This window comes from Micromys minutus, assembly GCF_963924665.1.
Source record: "Micromys minutus genome assembly, chromosome: 2".
NCBI lineage: Eukaryota > Metazoa > Chordata > Mammalia > Rodentia > Muridae > Micromys > Micromys minutus.
In genome coordinates, this window is record NC_137971.1 from 2,043,086 (window position 1) to 2,064,885 (window position 21,800).

The 21,800-nt window shown below is 43.6% G+C and overlaps 1 protein-coding gene across 1 annotated transcript in view; it reads left to right on the plus strand.

The window, feature by feature from the left end:
• SHTN1 (shootin 1) overlaps nt 1-21,800 on the plus strand; it is a gene marked incomplete at its 5' end in the record, with an annotated part of 105,197 nt that overhangs the window by 80,804 nt on the left and 2,593 nt on the right. The window contains 2 exons of the mRNA XM_080911736.1: nt 2,958-3,078; nt 7,695-7,887. Coding sequence (XP_080767862.1) covers nt 2,958-3,078; nt 7,695-7,887 — 314 coding nt within the window. The remainder of the gene's footprint in view (nt 1-2,957; nt 3,079-7,694; nt 7,888-21,800) is intronic.

A 21,800-nucleotide genomic window follows, 5' to 3' on the forward strand; every position in this document is an offset into this window, starting at 1 on the left:
TGGGGGGCATTTCTGCTAAAACTGTAACCCATGTCATACGGCTTTGGGCTTTGGAGTAATGGGAGAAATTAGATACAAATCTCTGCCAAGGAGAGCTGGAAACCTTACTGTTTTCTTTTTTCGAGATATACAGTTTTCAAGCCAATTTTTAAAGCATCAGCATTGATAACTCATCTTTCCAAACTCACGTCACTCAATATTTCAAGACGAACATTTTTTATGTACAACATACACCAGGCATTTCTTGTGCTCATATAGAGCTTTTAAGGTTTAGGAAGCTGGAGACTCTGGAGGCACCTTGCCATTTAAAAGCTACAGAATGAACAGATACAAATGAATCCCCACATTTGCTCCATAAATCAGAGGGAAAGAAGCGGCCTCACCATTCTCAACAGGCTCAGCAATGGTGGACCAGTCTTTAGTGTGGCAACATTTGTAACATTTGTAGCCCTTGGTAACTAAGACTGCTAAATGCAATGAAATAGTAGGATAACTATTGTAGGATGGGACTGGAGAGATGGCTCAGTGGTTAGAGCACTGACTGCTCTTCCAGAGGTCCTGAGTTCAATTCCCAGCAACCACATGGTGGCTCACAACCATCTGTAATAAGATCTGATGCCCTCTTCTGGTGTGTCTGAAGGCAGCTGCAGTGTATTTACATACATAAAATAAATAAATAAAACTTTAAACAATATATTTGGGGTTTTGAGCTACAACTAAAACCCAGGACTATCTCTGACTTACCATGGCACCTGAAGGTGGTCCTAAGTCTCACTGGGTTCCAGTTCCTTGTAAAGTGAAATAGTTATGTGTACCATGTGGCTTCTGAGCTATCTCCTGACTGGTACATTTTATGAATCCAATAGGGAAGTAAGATATAGAAGTAGGATAATCTCAGGAATAGATTATTCTACTAAGATAGAATTAATAGATGATTTGTTTAAGATAGAATTAATTAGCCAAGTCTATTCTCGTTTCCTCCGAGGCTCCTAGAGAACTCTCCCGTCCTCCAGTTGCCAGCGTCTCTAAACTTTACTAAGCTTTAGCAGTGTGAACCACATCAGGGACGAGTGAAGAAAAGTTAGGGGGAGGTGAATTCGGCACTTACAGGTTAGAACTCGGAAAATGGATTCTTTGGCATCCCAGCCAGGATCGGGGGGAAAATAACATTTATCCAAAGACAGAGCTGAAAGACCATGCAAAAGATGAATTTAACAACGGTAGATAGCATGTTTTTTCCTTTCCAGCAGCTATTTCCACTGGGGGGAAATCACACAGTGACCTTGAGAGTCAAACAATGTGACTGCTCTGTAAGTTATTTTCATGGTGAGAACTGTACAGTTTTTAAATAGCTGCTCACGAGTGATTCAAATGGTAAGTTTCCTAGAAGCTTAAATAGAAATGACGTGAGGATACTTGTTCTTTGCATTCTTTTCAAGTGTGTAGAAAGTGGCCATTCATTCTCTCTAATTTCCAGGAACAATCACGCCTTACTGTGTTTTTCATCAACTAGTAGATAGAGACCTACAACCCGGTGAACCAAGTCATCTCAGTTCTGAACTAGAATGAGCTGTTGAAGCGCCCATGTCATGTTCCTTCTGGATAGTTTACAAATCTTTGCAACAAATGAGAAACAAAATGTCTCATTTCCAGGGGAAAAGTATCACATGCTGGAATAAAGTATCAGCCTTCTTCAACTATGTCAGTTGATCAGGCAGCTCTCTGGTGGCAAGGGCAGTCTCCTAACCTAGCTGGTCAGTGCCGCCCCCACCTTCTATATCTTTAAGCAAGTGTAGTCTTCACCTAAAGACAACAAGGACATTATAACAACTTTTCCCATGTGAGATTCGTAAACTTCTGATTTTCAAAAGGAACTTTTTTTTTTGCTGTCTTATGGTATAGAGAATTACAATTTCTAAACAACAGGACCCTGGGGATCCTGCCAGAAGCTAGGAGAAAATTGGAGTAAAAGCTCTTAGCAAGTTTGCAAACTTTGCTGAGCGGAAGTTGCTTCCAGATCCAGAAGGTTGTTCTTTATTTCCGCCGACTAGATCTTGGATCTCTTGATTGTCCTGTCCCTTCAGAGAGGCTGTGGGCTCTGGTCATGAAAGTCCTGTTACTGATACGATACATGCTCACCTCTAAGTGAGGACTGCACCACTGCTCTGTTCAGATGGTCCTGTAGTAAAGGAGAGAGGAAGCTGCTCTCCCTCAGTCACCTGCTTCAAAAGGGGCCTAGATGGGAAACCATAGCATTGGTCTTTGTCTTCTTAGAAGCCAAGGGCAATTTCAGGAGCCTAGCTTGATGGCTTCTTGTTGTATACCATGTCTTCTGAGCTCTGAAAAGGCATGCATCCATGTTCTCGTCTGATAGGATGATGGAAGTCAGTCCATCTTTGTAGGACCACGGCATTCCTCTCCCACAAAATGCCGAGGTTCCTCGGCTGCTCCTTCTCCAGGTAGGCCATGGGAGGCCCCTATGTTGCTTCTCAGCCACAGCATTACCCCCTGGTTTGCAGCCAGGGTCACTCACTCAGTAACAAGACCACACAGTTTCTTTAGCACCTGAGGACGAATGCTTTATAGTCCATGCTGCTGTATGAAGATGTTCTTCCAAGGTGAGTGGAACCTACCCATTATGTCCCTCAGGATAGATGTCAACATCTGCATCACCAGTGCATAATGTCTCCCTACGGTTGACCTGTGTAGTCAGCTCCCTGAGACCCATTCTTGTATGACTTGCTCTTCTGAGAGGAAGCTGCTGTCTCCGTCAACAGTGTCTTCCGGATAAATCCAGTACTTTGGGTCAGTGAGGGTGTGTGTGCAAGTTTGAGTTTATAGCTACATATATCTGTATAGAACTTTTTTGTTTCTTAATTCCGTTTTGATTTTCACAATGTTTTATTGGTTTGCATTTTCTGTTCTTTTGCATATTAACCTTTTTGTTTTTGTTTTAGGGGACACTTAACAAATCCACTAGTTCAAGAAGCTTAAAATCCCTTGGCCCTGAGAACAGTGAAACTGAGTTAGAGAGGATTTTACGTCGCAGAAAGCTGACGGCAGAAGCAGATAGCAGTAGTAAGCCTCTTCGGGACCTCCGCTCTCCTTCTCCTCTTCCTCTAAGCCCCTTTGACATGAAACCATCTTTTAGAAATTAGTTAAATATTTAGCTTTTTAAATGTGAGTGAGAAGTCCTGGCTGGTAGAGACTGTCCTCAGCCCCTCGGGAGATGTTCCCATAGTCATCAGCATCTTTATTCTTAGGTAACCAACCATTTGTAGACTGGCCCTGTGCAGTGTGAGGCACCCGGGCAAAGGCCTATGCAACACATTCAGGTGCATTTTCTCATGCACATATACAGAGAGCCCTGATCATACTCACACCAGTTACCCCATTCTTCTCTCCTCCCTCTCACTGGTCTTTCTTTTTTCAGCTAGTCACCTTTCTAAGTTCATGAAATTTTGTTTGGTTTTATATTTTGGATATATGTGTATATACATACATGTACACACATACACATATACACATATATACACACATACATACACACACACACATATATATACATACACAAGCACATATATACCACATATATATATACATACACACATACATAATATATACATACATACACACATATACATACATAAATATACATATACACATATATACACACATACACATAAGCACATATACACACATACATGCACACACACATATATATACATATACATACACACATACACACACATGTATACATATACATGTACATACACATATGGACACATATATACATATACACACACATATATACACATACATACACACACACGTTTTATTATTGTATGCATAGGAGCATCTGTGAGGGTTAGTTGCAGGAACATGAACAGCTTACCAGTGGGTGTACCACACAAGGAAATGCCTACTTTCTCCCTGTTGCCTATAGATGACAATAGTTCCTTAGGGAAGGCTGGACTTGAAGCTCTTCTCCCATGAGGATGGATTTTGTCAACAGTACAGCATGGAGGTTTGGGAGTTCAGTTCCAGCCGCTCTTGTCCACTGCTTGTCCTTAGTCTAGTTACTCAGTTTTCCTGTGCCTCAGTTTCTTTGTGCGTCTCTAATGAGGACAGACATATGCTGCAGCATTGTTACAGAGAAATCACCTTTAATCTTCATACCCAGTCTAGTCATGAATTTGCTGGTGACTCCGGCTCTACTACCAACCGTGAGTCCGCCATTGCCACTGGGTGCTGGAGCCACATCATTGGCCATGGATACAGTTGTCTGTGGGAGTTGGGTCATGGTTTACACAAGTTGCCCCTTGGAGACAGCCAGGAAGTTGGCTCAGAGAAAGTATGGTAAGGGATGACGATTTATCAGCAACCAGAGATGATGGGCTGAAGTCTTTAAGAGTCACCTTGGTGAGAAAAAAAAAATCCATTGAAATGATTTGTGAAGCCATGTTGACCAGCTTTAAGTTGCTAGAACCGTGTTTGTTTTAGAGAAGGTCTTATATGTAGCCCAGGCTGGCTTTGAACTTATGCGACCTCCTGCATCAGCCTCCCCGGGGCCAGCATTCTTGGCATGATCCACCCTGCCTGGCTGAACTTGCCAGAATATTCATGATGGAATTGTGGCCAAGCTCTGCTTTACATAAGGATTTACTAAACTAAGTGAATCCTCAAATCAAACTTGGCCAGAGAAGCTGCTTGCTCTTATGATAAATCTATGAGCAGTCTGAGGAGATGGTTAATTATTAGGTTAATTATTCAATTAATATCCTCAATTCAGTCCTCAGAAACCCATTTTAAACTCTATGACTTGTAACCCAGTGATGGGGAGGTGGAGACAAGGGGACCCCTACTCTGGAGACAAGAGATACCACACTAGACAGCCAGGTGAGCCATCAGAGTAAGCTCCAGGAAAGTAAGAGACTACCTCAAAACAAGAGGGACCACACTGGCATAAACATATTCAGTTCTTAGTTTAGTCTGCAAATTCTACTGATAAAATCCCACCCAAGGACTCTTTCCCAGCCAGCAAACAACCAACAGGAACGTTAAAGAGGTATTCTGAGACATTTTGTTGTATTAACAGTGCTCAGCCATCTCCCTCATCCATTGGTGACTTGGTGCCTGTGCCAGCCTTCCCAGAATGCACCTGAAGGTGCTCCTGTAGGCCCCTCTGCTTCAGGCTTTACTCACGTTTTACTACTGACAAGTACATTGTGTGCTTTGCTTCTCACCTTCTCATTCCTCCAAAAACATTTCTTTACTCATGGATTTAGTCAGACATGCACAGTGGAAATGGGGAGGCACTTTGGTTTCAGTCAGTATGAAGACAGGCGTACTTCCAGACACGAGAGAGGAACTCATTTTAGGTACAGGATACAAAGCTTTCATTTCCACCAGTATGTCCAGTGTCCTATTCAAGGGAGGTTAGAATAAAACATGAAAATCCGGTAGACTCGGGGCTAGGGTGTAGCCCAGTTGATAGAGTGTTTACTTAGAGTACATAAATCCCTGGGTCTGATCCTGGGAACCTCATAAACAGCATGGTGGCAGACACCCATCATCCCTCTTGAGAGGTGGAGATGAAAGGATTAGGAATTCACGGTCATCTTCAACTACATAGTGAGTTTAGAGGCCAGCCTGGGCTATGTTCAGTCCTGTTTTAATTTCTTTTTCTGTACATCTGTTAGTACGTGAACAAAGAAATATGATCTGCCATTGGTTAGGTAACACATAGTCGGCATATTCTGAGGGGGTGACTCACAACTGAGCAAACATTGTACACTAATAAGACTCATGGGGAATAGTGGAGGGAACAGGAAGAGGAAGGTGGCTTCAGGAAGCAGCCAGGTTCATGCACTGCCTTGCTCAGTTTTTCTTCTGGGTCTGGCTGCCGCTCCCTTTCTCCACCCAGCCTGGTAGCCTGCCAAACTGACATGTCAGAGATCAGCAAGAGGCTCTTAGGAGACATAGGATGCAGCAACCACCATTGTAAACATTCCGCCTTCTTCGTTTCTTTTTGTATGTAAGGAAAACACAAGCCCTGGCTGAGCTCTCTGTCCTCCTTTCTAAGTGGCTTCGGCTGTAGAAATAAGCAGCAGCCTTTAGTGTATTTAAAAAGACATCGTCTCACAAGGACGGACATTCTTAACGCTGTCTAGTGTTGCTGTCAAGTTACCAAGGACAAAACAGAGCAGAACGAAGGCAAATCATGGATTCGACTTGATATCCCTGCTTTCCAGAAGCTTCTTTGCTTGATCTTTTTGCCCTTCTTACTATCTTCTATATCCCCATGTTACACAAAGCTGGAAGGAAAAGGCCTTTCTGAACACAGCACTCAGGGACCACACTAGCCTCGCTCTGCAGCTGGTACAGGTGAAGTCAAGTCAGACCTGTCCCCAGACCTGGGGGTGGGGTCTGTGCCATGGAGTCAGGCTAAGGGAAGAGTCAAATAGAATGGAGCAAATTTTTAGTCAGTCCTTCTGGGATAGGTATTCCAGCCATGGTCAAAGCCACAGAAAAGAATGCATCTCCCAAGCTATTACTATTGGGGATCTGCTAGCATTTTGGATTGTATAATAGCAATTTGGGAGATGGTTTTCTCTCTCTCTCTCTCTCTCTCTCTCTCTCTCTCTCTCTCTCTCTCTCTCTCTCTGAACTTGGTATGCAGTGAGGAATATCCTTGAACTTTGACCTTCCTGCTTCCACCTTCCAAATGCTAGGGTTATAGGTGAGCACCCGGTTTACACGGCACTGTATGGAAGCAGGGCTCCAGGCATGTGCTTCCCCACTGGAGCCACACCCCAAACCCCAGGACATCTTTCACCTCCCAAGTCTCTTCTCGGTGGTGGTGTCCTTCAAGGTTGTGTTCTAACCTCATTTCGACATTATAGAATTTGCATATTTGTGAATTGTCTAGTCAGCCTCTCTGTTAAAAGTGAGTGCCTCTTCCAAAGTCGTAAAACTTTGAGGTGAGCTACCTAGTGAAGACTCGGGGTGAGGCTTAAGCTGTACCCTGGGAGAATGCTGTGCCAATAATTTCAGTATCGAGCCTTCCTGTAGTCACGAGTCCTCTCCCAAAGAACAGCAGAGACCAGAAGGTAAACAACCCAAACTCTTGGCCACTTAATTTTTATAATCTTGTGTCTGTATTTTTTTAAGAGGCAATAAATCCACTTACCGCTCATTCACATTAAAATGAAAATGTTCATAAAAGCTGCTTAGTACTCAAGAAGTCTTCATGAGCCTTTTAGAAAGAACCTTTTGACATTCGTCCATTTTCTGTTTAAAATTCAGAGCTGAGTTTTTGGAAGAATTAACTCTTGAGAAGCAAAATGGTTCAAGCAGGGCAGTCAGAAAGCCACATTCGGAAGGAGAAAAGTTCCCACAGTTGCTGTGTTTCCGAGGACCCACCCATCTATAAGGCAGTGAGGCTAGGGATTTTCTGACCTCTTAAAAGTTTGCACACAATTTCCCAGCATGGCCCAGGTGCCCTAAAAAGTAGAGTTACCCCAAAGCAAAGCAAACTTTGAGTAGAGACTATTTTTTTCTTTTAGCATGTGCTTAAACTTTTTAACCAACTTGGCCTTTTTTGCTTCCCGTGGGCTTTTCAACTAATCTTTCATACCATTGATAAGCACCACACAGAATTATTAAACTTGAGGTATGTGTTTGGTTTTAAGGTCCTACCGGGATATTAGCCACCTCAGAATCCAAGTCCATGCCAGTGTTGGGTTCTGTATCCAGTGTAACAAAATCAGCCTTGAACAAGAAAACTCTGGAGGCAGAATTCAACAACCCGTGTCCTTTAACACCTGAGCCAGGTCAAGGGCCCCGTAAATTGGAAGGATGCACGAATTCCAAGGTTACCTTTCAGTAAGTAACAATGTTCTTCATTAAGTAGAATGTAGATGAAATCTTTAATGACTGCTGCCTTTCTTTGACTGTTGCTCTTCAGAAAGACTTCCGTGTGGCCTGCCAGTGTCCCTTCTCCCTCCTGTGAGCCAGCTTCTGCTTCTAGGCTCCCAGCTTGGTGATTTCCTTCAGCTCCAAAGTATATGCCACACACCCTGAACTGGTGTAACCACTGAGTTCTCCTCCTAGACAAAGACTTGACCTGGGTGAGATTTCTGCCTTTTCCATGTGAAATGCTTACGTGCTAAGCCGGGCTTAATGGCTTCCGAACCCTGGAGAGGCCACAGCATCTTCCAGACTCCTTTAGAGTCTCCATTTGTCCAGATTCATTTTCTGGCCCTTGAAAGGTGTCCCTTCATCCTGTTCTTTCCAGAGACTGACTGTGCGCCAAGTGCAGGGTTATCTATAGAGACCGGTTTCCAAGTGGCGCTTTGGTAGGTGTAATCCTGCTACTGAGCATGTTGCACACCAGTGCAGAAGAGGATCAATTTGTTTTATAACAGTGATAAGCTCCGTTTGAAATTGGTCTACACTCGGGCTCCAATTCTCTTGCCAGGATGTCAACTAGACTGCCACTTAATGAAAAGGAAGAGGTGAGGCCAATCAGATCAGCTGAATCTTGTAATCACAGTTAATTAAACCTCTGATTTCCTGTTCTGTCAGAGAAAGTGTCCCTTCTCCCTTTGTAGTTTTTCAACGTCTTGGCTTAAAAGGTGAAACCTGGACAAATGAAGTTGAAATTCAATTTGGATCTATTTTTGCCAACCGGTATTTTCTTCCTCCCATGGGGCTATTGAGATTCCCATCTCCTTTGGAATGAATGGCCGTCTTTGCTGATTTACATGTTATCTAATTTCACTGTGGGTTTTAAAGCACACAGCCTCACAGCTCCGTGTCCCTTCTTTGCCGGGCGCTGTTTGCATTCTCCCAGAAAGATGATCCATATTCATTCTTTGCCTTTGCTATTAAATTCGTTCAGCACTAATTCGACATCGGCAGTCTGGCAGCATTTGAACCAATATCCAGCACAAAAGCAATTTGGCAGAGGCAAGTTCGTCTCTGAGAAATGCTTCAGTGCGTGCGTATAGATTTTCGCCCCCCTTCACCGTATAACACAGATAATCTTAATCAGAAAATACTGCTGCTCCTTCCCCCTTTGTCTGCCTTTTATTCTCCAAAAGTAAGTGGAAATTACATTTCCAAAGAAGGAAATGAAATAATTGCAGGCCCAAGGTCTGAAAAATGTGTGTTGCATTGACAGGGAAAAGGATCCGTGTGCTGACTGAGAGAGTTGCTAGATGCCAGAAAGGCCAATGTGGAACTCAATTTATGTCCCATCTTGTTCATTCAATGACTGCTTAAGAGACACATTGTAACTTAATTTATCTACTTAAAGCACTAATCTCAGTACTGTGTGCAGCTGTGTTAACTTGTAAACTTGGTAACCCAATGCTCCTGTCTTGTTATTCCATTGTTTGGCTGAGATGTCTAGTGCATGTGTTTTCATATTAGCAGCCATTTAGAAATAAGAAAAACATCCCTTACACAGGGGATGGACCTAAGCCTCCCCACACATATGTAGCAGATGTGCAGCTTGGTCTTCACATGGGTCCTGAACAACTGGAGCAGGGGTGAGCCCAAAGGCTGTTGCCTGTCCGTGCGATGTGTTCTTCTAGCTGGGCTGCAGAGTCTGGCCTCACAGAGACTTGGTGTGCCAGAGGCGGGGGATACTCAGGGGTCCTCCACTCTCTCAGAGAAGAAGGGGAGTGAAGGGGAAAGGGCTGTGAGAGAGGATTTAACCTGGAGGAAGGGCAACGAGAGGGATGTAAAGTGAATAAATTAAAATAAACCCCCTGCTTCAGTTCAGCTAGACCAAAACGAAGACGAGAAGTCTGTACATACACAGGCTGATCATCCACTTCCCTTCACCTACATTTAAACTTAGCTTTGGGATAACGGACAGATTTAGCTGCAGGTTCTATAAGTGAAAAATTCATGTTATCAACCAGGAACCCAGAAATGTCTAGGAACCAGAGGAGTTATTTTTAGGGCTATTTGGGGCTGGCTTTGACTGATAGATTCATTTAATTAGACTGACCACACCTTTGTGGGCGCAACCGCCTAGTCTATCTCATAGACTTGGGCAAGTGGAACACTTAGAAATGATGTTGTGGTGAAGGGAGAAGGGGGGGAGGGAGAGAGATTGAGCAAGAGCAAGAGAGAGCCAGCTAGAGGGGGGGGAGGGAGAGAGGGAGAGAGAGAGAGAGGGAGAGGGGGAGAGGGAGAGAGAGGGAGAGGGGGAGAGGGAGAGAGAGGGAGAGAGGGAGAGAGGGGGGGAGAGAGAGAGAGAGAGAGAGAGAGAGAGAGAGAGAGAGAGAGAGAGGGAGGGAGAGAGGGAGAGGGGGAGGGAGCATGTCACGGTATGTGTGTAGAGGTAAGACAAGCTCAGATGTCAGACTTCACCTTCTGCCTTCTTTGAAGTGGGATCTCTGTTCATTGCTTTGTACGCCTTGCTGGCTGGTCTGCAAGTTTCAAGGCATTCTCTACCTTGAGTCTCACCATGAAGTGCTGGGATGACAGATACACACTATGGAGTTCAACTTTCTGCAGGGTAGACTTAGTTTCCTGTAATGCACACGGTTATCCCAGCTTGCATGCGTGTACACAGCATGCACACGCGTGCACATGTCTTACTGTAGCCCCTGCTGTCTTGTCCTCTACCACCTTCAGCCTCTGTGGCCAAGTCCCATTGCACTTGGGGCCTGGTGTCTGCTATGCCTGCTTTGCCATGAATGTCCTTCCCTCCTGTGTCCTACAAGGCAAGGTCCAGGAAACCTGACATGGGATTATGAAGTGGCAGAGAAAGAAAAGACACAGACAGACTAGCTGGGCTGGGCTGTGTGAGGCTGATGGGGCACCAATTACTCACAGCCTGGAATCCGCCCATTTATTGTTTAGTGTGTACAGCACAGGGGAGAGGTTGGCCAGTATCCACAGGAGTCTCTGCAGACAGCAGTCTCAGGCTGTAAACATTTGGGAGGAGGAAACCCCAACTGATAGGCTTTCCCCGACTGTCAACATTCATATTCACTGAAAGGATTTACTGTCTCTTTGAGCTTCACCTCCTCAGGGAAGGCTTCTCCAATTTCCTGTGAGTCTGGGGCATTGGTCCTTAACATGGTCATGTGCATAGTAACAGCATACATCCACCCTGGAATTTATTGTTCTTTAAACATCACTTAAGTCTTCCTCGGCTCCCATACCCCACCAGGGACAGCATACCCCACTCTCACATCCCCCCACAGTACAAAGCCATCATCCCCATTCCCATCCCCCCACAGGTACAAGGCTAGCATGCTGCTCCCACACCCCCATGGGTTCAAGGCTAGCATCCCCCACTCCCACACCCACACACCCCCACACACAGGTACTAGGCTAGCATCCCCCCAACACCCTCAGTTTTCCCCTCAGGGACCAGCATCTAAGGTAGCCTCCCTGAGTGCTCCAGTCAAAGCTATAGCCCCCTCTTCCCCTACATTCTGATTGCCCACACAATGGTTACCATATGCCTTATCATATTGGTTACTTTTCTCCTTCTACAGGAATGTAAACCGTATGAGAATAACATTTTTACTTTTGTCTGTTTTACACATTTGAGACATTTCACACATCAGAAATTGCGCCTGCCACATAGTAGGCTCTTAATAAATGGCTGGATGAACAAACATCTTCTCAGTCTTCCCATCATGCAACACTGGTACGCATGGACTGGAGCTTAAGACCTTCCTTGTGGCTTGTTTGGTTGGACTTTTTGGTTCTGGAAAACATTCTTTTAGAGGCTGGGATTCCTTTGTGTTTAGCTTAGTACCACACATCTTTGCTCTTATACCTGCTTATGAGCTTCTACCACACACAGGAGTATTGGAAAGCTCTTGATGTGCTCACCCGATTGGCTCAGAGGGGCTGTGCTGGCTAAGTCAGAATGCAAAAGTAGAAGCCATGAGATTTCTGCACAGGAAGATGGAAACCTTCACGCCATCCCTGTAACATGCAAGTCAACGTGTGGACTTTAGGGAGTCAACAAACCCCTGTCCAAAGATTATAAATTCAGAATCCTGTAGGTCATGTCCTGGGCACCTGTCAAGAAGGTGGGCGTTCATTTCAGTCTTTAATACCATGATTTCTAGAAAGGAATGGCAGGAGCAGATATAGTTGAGGGGCTGGGGGGAGGGAATAAAAAGAACTTGGGAGAGGAGATTCTAATTTATTCTGCTTCTATTTTAATGATAGTTGTAAAAAAAAAAAAAATCTCTGTCTTGTTGTCCCTGATGGGAGCTTCCTATCTGGTCCTGTTATCTGTAACTGGGGCAGTATAAAACGTTCCCCTTATGTTCAGCAAGTGCCTACCTGGTTTCTACTCCCCTGCCCCTTTCTGCTGCTCTACACTAACCTCACACAGCAAAGATGGAGTACGCCTCCTTGACACAGTGAATCAGCAGGTAGGACACTCGGTACTAAAGAGAAAAAACAATTTACATTATAGAATTGTGTAAAGAAGCTAGCTTCTCACTTTCAGGCAGCTATGTATGATTCCTATAAGTATGGCAATGTCAGAAAGCCTGCCAGGCGAGTCTCCGCAAACAGCAGAGAAGATCTGAGACAAGCAATGATTTCTTTTCTAACTCAGTCCTTTCCCATCCCTGTCTGTGGTGGGAAAGAACACCCCGTCATTTCTGAGACCTGAGCCCTGTGTCAGCCAGCCAGTGGTCCCAAGGATCTTCGACCTACTTACTGGCCACTGTCATTATGATTTTGTCAAGTGACAATTTATGACAAATGTTTCCTTTTGTAAGTTGAGTGTAGTGACACCCTTTTTGTAGGGTTGACATGTATATTAGCTGGTTTACTGAATATATAATTTCTTCCGATCAGATTAAAATTATATATTATATATTGGATAATAGGTAATCAAAGACAAAAGTGAACCTGGAAGCTAAGTTTGTACCTTCTGCCATTGGATGGGCAGGTCAAACCATGTGACATCTCTGAGTTTGCTTTCTCTTTTGTTCCTTCTAAATTAAACTTGAAGCTGGTGTTTTAGACATGCTCCTGAATCTTCTCCATCTCTAAGACCTCAGGAATCTGGAACAAACATCATCACTCCATACATGTTTACCTTTAGGATAAGGAACAAAAAACCATATATTATACCTGTTGGCTAGCCATGTCAGGCTCTGTGATGTGTTATAGATTTATCCTAATATACAAACCCAAAGGTGTACAACAATGGGTTTTTTAAACACTTCTTCCGAAGTTACATCCAAATGAAATGGTTTGTCTTTAGCAGCTGATACTCTTAGGGCCACCTGCTTGGTCCACTTCTGCAACTGTTCCCTCAAACATGTTTAAATATATTTAGGTTGGAGATACCTGGCCACACAAGGAACTGACAACCCTCTCTGACTGTTTATTTCCAGTTAGAGAAAGGAGTTGAGAAGTGGACATGGCCTCAGAAACCCTCTACTAATCCAGTAAGAGAATTAATATCAGTTGTATCAACAAAAACACAATGTCTATTTTAATACATTACCACTATGTATTTAACATATGTTTATAAAACTTTGGCTTTGGAAATTGGATCAGGCTTTTAAAAATAACCATCACCTGTACAATGGCTTACACATGTCCAGGAGAGCACTGTGCTCTACAGTTAGACTGCAGCCTTTATTCACCACCTAGGGTTCCTCATCCCATGTGGTATAGATAATAAAAGGTGGGTAATCGATCAGTATTTCAGAAATAGGAGTATAAGCTCAACAGTGAATATGAGATCCCAAAATACCTATTTGGGTGGCCATGTCGTCCATCTGAATCCTGGTGCAGGGTGTCCCAAACGTTTTGACTCTGTGGTCAACACAATGTGTAAATTCAATGTTCCCAGTGGATACATGTAGGTCGAACTGGAAAAACATTGTTTTGGGGGAATCCCACACCACTTAATCATGTGTGTGTAATCTCTTTATCAATAGGTATTCACACTAGAGTAGCACACGTGGAGAGGAGTGTGCCCAAACTTTAGCCAGCAGGACGTATGTGTGGACAGGTGGGGACTATGGGTGCTGAAACCATTTTCCAGTGGGGGACTGAGGATTCTGGGATTTCCTTCATCCGTGTTTAGTCACCAACATTTATGAAGCTGGCTCTTTTCACATGTTCTTTGTAGTCATCCCAAGCCTACAGGTTTTGTACAGGAGAAACGGAGGTTCGATGAGCTAAACAGATTGCCCAGAATTGTGCTTCTGATAGATAGTTGGGTCAGATAACTTTAAATTCTTCCTTCAAAGCTCATGTCCTTCAAACCCCAGCAGACTGCGCTTAGGGCAGTAATGGTTAGGGAAAGGCAGCGAGAAGGCTGATGTGCTCTCCCTGGTAGGAAGTGCTCACTGCAACTGTGTCTCTCCTTGGGGCCTGTTCTGTGCACATCCTATCACACTGATACACCCTCGGATGGCATCAGCTTTCCTTTTTGTTTCTATCATCTTCCTAAGTCTCTCCCAAGCGATAGGAAGGCCCTAGTGTTACCCAGAAGCACAAAGCATTCTGAAACACCCAAGTTGATCAGCAAAGCTGTCTTAAATAATAATTGGGAAGATAATTTTTTCCATGCCTCCAATAAAAGGGCATCTGTGTGTGTGTGTGTGTGTGTGTGTGTGTATGTGTACGTGTGTGTATATGAGTGTGTGTGTGTGTGTGTGTGTGTGTGGTGTGTGTGTGAATGTGTGTGTGAATGTGTGTGGTGTGTATGTGTGAGTGTGTGTGGTATGTGTGTGTATGTGTGAATGTGTGTGTTGGTGCATGTGCCTGCAGAGGCCAGAGAAGGATATTGAATATCTTCTATTACTTCCCACCCTATTACTTTCCAACCTACTTCCTCATCGAATCAGAAGGTCACTATTTCAACCAGGCTGGCTAGCCAGCAAGGTCCTAGGGTCACAGGCACACACAGCATTCACAGCCTCCTACCCGAGTCTAAGGATTTGAACTGGGACCCTCCTGCTTGCATAGAAAATACCTCCTGAGCCATGTCCCCAGCCCTTCTTTACATGTTTTATCTGTTTATTCACTCATTTATTTATTTATCCACTTGCTTGCTGGTCTAGGTGTTTTAGGCTTGCTGGGAGTACTTCATTCTTTTCAATCAAATACATTTATACATTGAATATGTCTGACTCTGAGAAGGGGCCAGAAAGGGGCATCAGTTAAGAAATGGGAACACGCTGTGGTAATCTGAAGGCAAACTGCTGTGTATAACACGTTGCTTGTCTTGGTAGTAAAGCGAGGGAACAAATGTGTCTTCTGAATGGGGGACAAGCTGGATGGATATCGTAGGCTTCTGTCCCACAATCCAAGCAGAGGTGTGAGGACCTGCCATTAGCCCTACTTTGCTTCCCCTTCAGCCTCAAATGGAAATGGCTCTGCTGGTTTTATGCGATGTTCACAGTTTCTACTAATTATTTTCCAGAGGGTGAGCATCCTCCATTGAGTTAGGGTAACCGGTAGTCAACCCCTATGGTGACTTTTCATTCAAAACTTTGTACTGAGGATGAGTACTTGTGGAAGGGACTCAGTTCCACGACAGTGGAGCGAGAGACAGCAATTTCCCCGAGTACCCTTCTTCTCTTAAGTCATTTCTACTCAACACATTTCTAATGCACCCTGCTCTTCGAAGCCCAGACTGGAAGTTTCAAGTTCTTTTAAATATCCCTTTGAAGCACCAGGCAGGCAGTTAGCTTGCTTTTTTTGTTTCAGAGGTTCAACACAGGTCACTTTGTGCCCTTGGAGAATTAAAAAAAAAGAAAGAAAGCCACAAACCCATGTAGCAATTATAGGGCTTCACTTTCAATAGGAAAGTGTTCTTTTCTATTGAAGGCATTTTAAAAAATTTTTAATTTACATTTAATTTCCAGATCTGTGGTATCTCTAAATACCTGTAACATTTGGCCCCATGCAGATTTATTCTAGCAAGAGTTCACCATGTCTGAGCCATCTTTTGAATGGTAGAGGGGAGCTGATAAAAGAGAAATTTTAGACGTATCTTGGTTGGTGTGACCAGTCAAACCTTTCAGTGACAGAAAAAAGAAATCTAAATGCCTTTCAAGTTTTTAATTAAAAATAGGATTGAGTTTTTAATCATTGTTTGACCTCTCGCTCACCTCCTCAATTTTATTTATTCCAGTGTAAATCTAATGTTGGAAAATGGATTGGAAAAGCACTGGTTTTCACAATTGGAGACAGAGAGTCTGAAATATGTTCTGAAATATGTTCAGGAATTAACCTTTCTATTCTTAAACTTACTTTTGTATCAACTTTGCAATAAATCTTCCTCTCTAGCATCTGTCTCCATGGGACATGGGTTTGTTTTGTTGGCCAAGTAACCATTTCTTCAGACCCATTTCTTGGGTCAACCTTTTATCCAAATGAAAGCTAGGGAAGTTTACGGTTCCTGTGGTGAGAGGGGTATGCTTTCTTCTGGTTACTTTCTGTCCTCCAGTTCTTCATCACCTACTTTCCCCTGTTTTTTTCTGGGGTGTGTGCATGGGAGTATGTGTGTGTGTGTGTGTGTTTGTGTTGTGTGTTTGTGCATATGTTGTGTGTGAGTATTGTGTGTTTGTGTGTGTTGAGTGTGGGGGTGGTGTGTTTGGTGTATGTGTTGTGTGTGTATTGTGTGTGTGTGTGTGTGTGTGTGTGTGTGTGTGTGCTCTGCATTGAAGAGAAGGAGATTGTGGAGAAGGGTAGCTTCCCATACTTAGTAAACATTTAACCATTTATTTCTGAGAAGAGTCTACTAGCAGAATGAGCTGCATGGACGTTCCTGCTTAATCTGATGCTCTTATACAATTAAAGGATTTGCTGGGCGCTCAGCTGTAATCTTAGCACTGCTGAATTGTGTACGGACACTGCAGGAAACAGCTCTGTTCCACAGAGCAGGACCACAATGGAGCCCCGTGTGTGTGCCGGTACATGGACAATTAAGTTTTAACAACAAAATTAGCCGAACAACTAGATGCTCTGGAAGCTGAGATCCCCCCCCCCTTGGTCTTTTCTTCTCCCTCCCAAGGAGTTATCCTGTGGACTGCCGGAAAGGTCAGCGGTCAGTATTGTCTCTGTGTTCTGAGGGGCTGTACAGACAGCAACTTCTTCCAGATTAATTGTTCAGGATGTATTACACCTAGTGAAAAAAAATGACTGGTAAAATACCGTTGAGTAAATCTCAAAATTACTGCTAAAGGGCTACTGAGTAATTCTCCATTCTCTTGAAGAATTAATTGCCTCTTAATGTTTGCTTTCAGTTACAAGGGCTCGGATTTTATAGGACTTTGTCTAAAATGTATCATTTCTGCAAATTGCCTGTGGTACTTTGTAGGTTTTTTTTTTTTTTTTTTTTTTTTTTTTTTTTTTTAAAAAAAAAACATTTCTTAACAGTATTTATGTTTCCTTTTATTTGTGTTTCATGAGGTAGAGTGGAGTTTTGTTTTAATTGAAATGAAAGTAACTGCCAAGACTAGAAAAGCAATTTCAGATCCTGAGATAAGTGAGCCAAACTTCTTAACCCAGATAAAACACATTTCACTTGAAATATACTTTATCATGTCATGGAAGTATACAAAAGGTGACATACTGAATTCCTGTGACTCCTGTCTGAAAAGTTTGACGTATAAAATATAGTAAATTGGAAAAAAAGAACTTAAAATGCACACCTATGAAAATGCACACTGTGCACCACTGATTTTAAAGGAACCAGTGTTAACGCTGGAGACTTCTGTGGAAGACTATATATATGTCTTTTAACATATTTCTTGTAAATGATATTTCATTTTTAAATACCTGTGATCTAAATGAATTTTCATAAAGACTAAAATCTATACAAATATATATATACATATATACATATATATTTAAACAACCCAGCAGCCAAAAAGAAAGTGTCATGAGTACTTTGTAGTGAGTTCATGTGCTGCCTACATGGCTTTTCCAGTGAAGGCTGTCCAGGAACAGAATCTATAAATTGTCTTTGGTCTAGCTGGCACTAGCAGAGGAAACAGTTGGTTCAGCCTTGAAAGGGACCACCGTGGTTTATGATGTAAACGGTATGGCACCTAAAACACTAAAGTAAATTTCCTGGATGTGGGCACAGGGGCTTTCCTCAGCCATTGTTACCTGTGACAAAGGGACTCTGGCTAATCCGGACGCACGGAACATTTTCTGTACTCTAAGTCTCTCTTCCCACAAATAAAAGCAGAGTCAGACTGACCAACCGATACAGTCCTTTGGCTAAAATACAGTTTTAAAAGAAGTACACAAAGCCAAAGCTACTGAGCTTTGTTCTACCTCGGCACAAGATTTGATAGCGATTAGAAATGCTCAGCTTATGTTTGGAATGTAATGTTTTTGAAGTTTTGGACTGGAACATGAAAAGCTCTGAAAAAAAAATTCAAGAGTTTCTGAAAGAAACAGTGAACATCAGCTTTGGTGAGGCTAGTTAAAGCTGGTTCCCTACACTCTGCTCGCTGTGGCTCATTTTTGCACTAGGGAAACAGAAACCGACTTCCTCTTTGGAGTTTTCCCAGAAAACTACTTTATAAAGACAAATTTAAATCTTTCCATTTTCCATCCTTGAAGGTGGCAAATATGATTCTGGTTTTATCCGTTTTTTATTGTAAATGAAACAGAGTTCAGACCGGCCACTGTACGTCATTTGTTGGATGGCTGCCACAGACTAATGCAGACATCCCACTGGGAGACCAGAGAAGCGCTACACTGTGATTCACCAGACTGTGTGAAATAGTCCAGCTGTTGCGATTTGAAAGATAGTTACCTCAGAAGTGAAATAGAAATGAACTTGGCATTTATGCCTCAAACCGTTTTTATACTGTTGGGCAATCAGCTTTTCAGAGGTAGCATTTTATAAAATAACTCTCACCGCTTAAAGGTTTCATTCTCTGTAATGTTCAAAATGTCCCACCTTTATATTATCAGTAAAATTAAGCTTGAGTGATATTCAGAATTTGCATGAAATAAGCATTCCCCCCTTCATTTCCTGAGCTTTGATTGTATTCAATTGAGCTCAGAACCATGTCGATTAGGGGCTCTTTGGGGCATTAGTTAATTTGAATTGCAGCAGAAATGTTAGCTAGAATGTTGTTGAATATAATTGGGATGTGGAAAGTTGATTTTGAAAGGAATTTCATTGAATGCAAACAATGACAAGGTTTTTTGGGGGGGGGAGGGGGGAGGGACACTGAATGCTTTGCTTCTGTCCCCTGTGACAGTCTGAGAAAGACCGAATCTCTTTACCAAGTTCAGCTTCGGTGAAACGGCAAAGCTTCTGATTTTCCTTGCACCAGTGTGGTTTGGAGTCATGTCTTTCTTTTACCAGCAAGGGAGGCCCTTGCTTTGGCTCTCCACTGTCAGTTGAAATAGAGTTGTAGGTTAAGATCTTGAATTCTTTTTAATTGGCTTGCTTTGGCAAGGGTTTGGAAGAGTTTGGGAGAGTATAGTTGCCTTGAAACCACCACTGAGCACATGATCCGAAATGACCCCTGAAGAAGGTCTGTTAGAATGGATCATGGGTAGCTCCAGAGGCTACTGACGGCAAGTTCCGTATGTCGGTGGATGATGGGTTGTTTTTTTTTTACTTGTTCTGAAAGGGAAGGCGCCGGACCGACTGCATAGCCTTCCTATTTCTCCATGACTCAGCAGTTCTGCTTTACAGATTCTGCTGCATCGGGAGAAAGGCTGCCATTGGCTCTTTTATGAGTATGGACTTTAATTGCTTATCTGTAGTCACTGTCCTCAGATGCATTGAAGAAAGAGGTAGATGTAGGCAACATAGACCAGGCCCCTATGGCACTACTGCTTGAACTTTTTGTTGGGTTCAAACCTCTAGACCTACATGGCTTCCTTGAACAGCAGCCTAGGTTCTTGGTACTGTCCCCAGAGGGTTGGGAATGTATTAGTTGCCTTTTATGTTGCTAGGATAAAATATTCTGACAAAGGCATCTTAAGGGGGAAAGTGTTGGTTCTGACTGACAGTGTGATGGTACATCAGTCCACTGTGGCAGGGAAGACCTGATAGCTGTAGGTCAAGGCAGCTACCACATTGCACATTGTATCCATAGTGATGAATCAACAATGAATGCTACAAGTTAGTCCTTTCTACTCTTCAGTCCTGGATACAAGCATAGGAAATGGTGCCGCCCACATTCAGGGTGGGTCTTCCCACATTAATTAACTTAGTCTAAATAATTGCTCCAAGGGCGTACTCTGAGGCTTGTCTCCTGTCAAGTTTACCACCATGATATCATGGAGCCCAGGAAGAAGGTTTCTGGTTCTAAAAGGAGCTTTGAGAAGCTCCCCAGGGAATCAGGAAAGGATCTAGTGATATCAAACCAGGAAGCTTGAGGGTTAAGCATTGTCCTCTGAAAGACAGTGTTGATCTGAAAGTTGCAGATGGAAACATTGGGAATAAACTAGTAAAAATGTTCACAGATTACCATGTGTCACCAGTGTTATATTTGGAAAATCGATCAGTCCTAGAGGAGGAGGGAAGGAGGCTGCTCAGCCTCCTGAACTGGCTCTGCCACTCAGGAGTAACATGCTCTTAGGACCGGTTCTCCCTCTCTGCACACAGAACTGTCACCATCTAGAAAAGGGCAGTTTGGATAGATGGCCGCTCTTCTGTCTGTCTTGCCCTGGGGTTCCAAGGGAGTGGCTAGTCTCCACCATGCCTAGTTCAGTGGAGGCAACTGTGGCGTTCTCCAGCTAGGCTGCCGGCAAGTTCTCAAGTTAGTCTGCAGATGAGTGGCTGGCTTGAGGACAGATAGACAGCCCAAGATTTTTAAGTTTTCAGATCAATCAGCCTGTGTGTTGCTGCCACAGGATGCTGAAAGCAATTCCTGGAGAGCTCTAATTCCCAGCCGATGAAGACAGCTAGGAGATGTTAAAACATCCATGAAAACGCCCACAGTAGTTCACGGGAGCAACGGAGGTTGGTATGGACCAGTGGCAGTCACTCACTCCTTTGCATGCTTCCAACATGGTGGCTGGCAACAGCAGCGGGCTGGCAAGCAAGCTAACTGGAGCTGACGGGCAGACCTCCATGTGACTTTCACCTGAGCCTACGCTAAGCTGCAGCTTCACCTCCTGGGACTCTCCATATGCTTGTTGCCAGGATTTCGTTTGCCATGAGATGAGGTATCCGTGAGATAATGATGTTTTAATGACATTTTTCTTTGACCCTGAGAAGGCTCATGTGTACCTTATCTGAGATAGCTTATGAAGGGCAGAATGTGCTGACTCATGTGGCAGTGGTTGGCCTGTGGGTCAGTTCTGCGGTTACTCCCAGCTTTTTCTCCAGCTTGCCAGCTTCCCAACTCGGATGCATGCGCAGGCTCTGTGTGGTAGAGCTTAGCCTGTCCTGTGGAGGCAGGTGCATCAGCCTGATGGGCCTTTGTCAGAGAAAGATGTGTCTCTAGTTTGTCCTCAGTCTCTGCTGGTTTACAGCTAGCTTGCCTTTCAGCTGCCAGAATGCCTGTCCTCGTACATCGGAGATAGATGGCCAACTCGCACACTGTCCTCTGTTGCCCAGAGTCTAATTCCTGTTAACAGCTCTTTCAGGTGGCTCTGCTTTTTCTGATGTTGCCTGGACCAGAGCAGGTTGAAACAGGTACTACCAGGAAAATGACACCTCAACCACCTCTAGGACATAGTGGCGGGTGTTGTGAGAAATGTTTCATGGACTAAGGTAGATGGACAGTGACATCATGGTCTCTGTTGTGTCCGTCCTTCTGTCTGCCACTCCCTTGTGTCTTTAA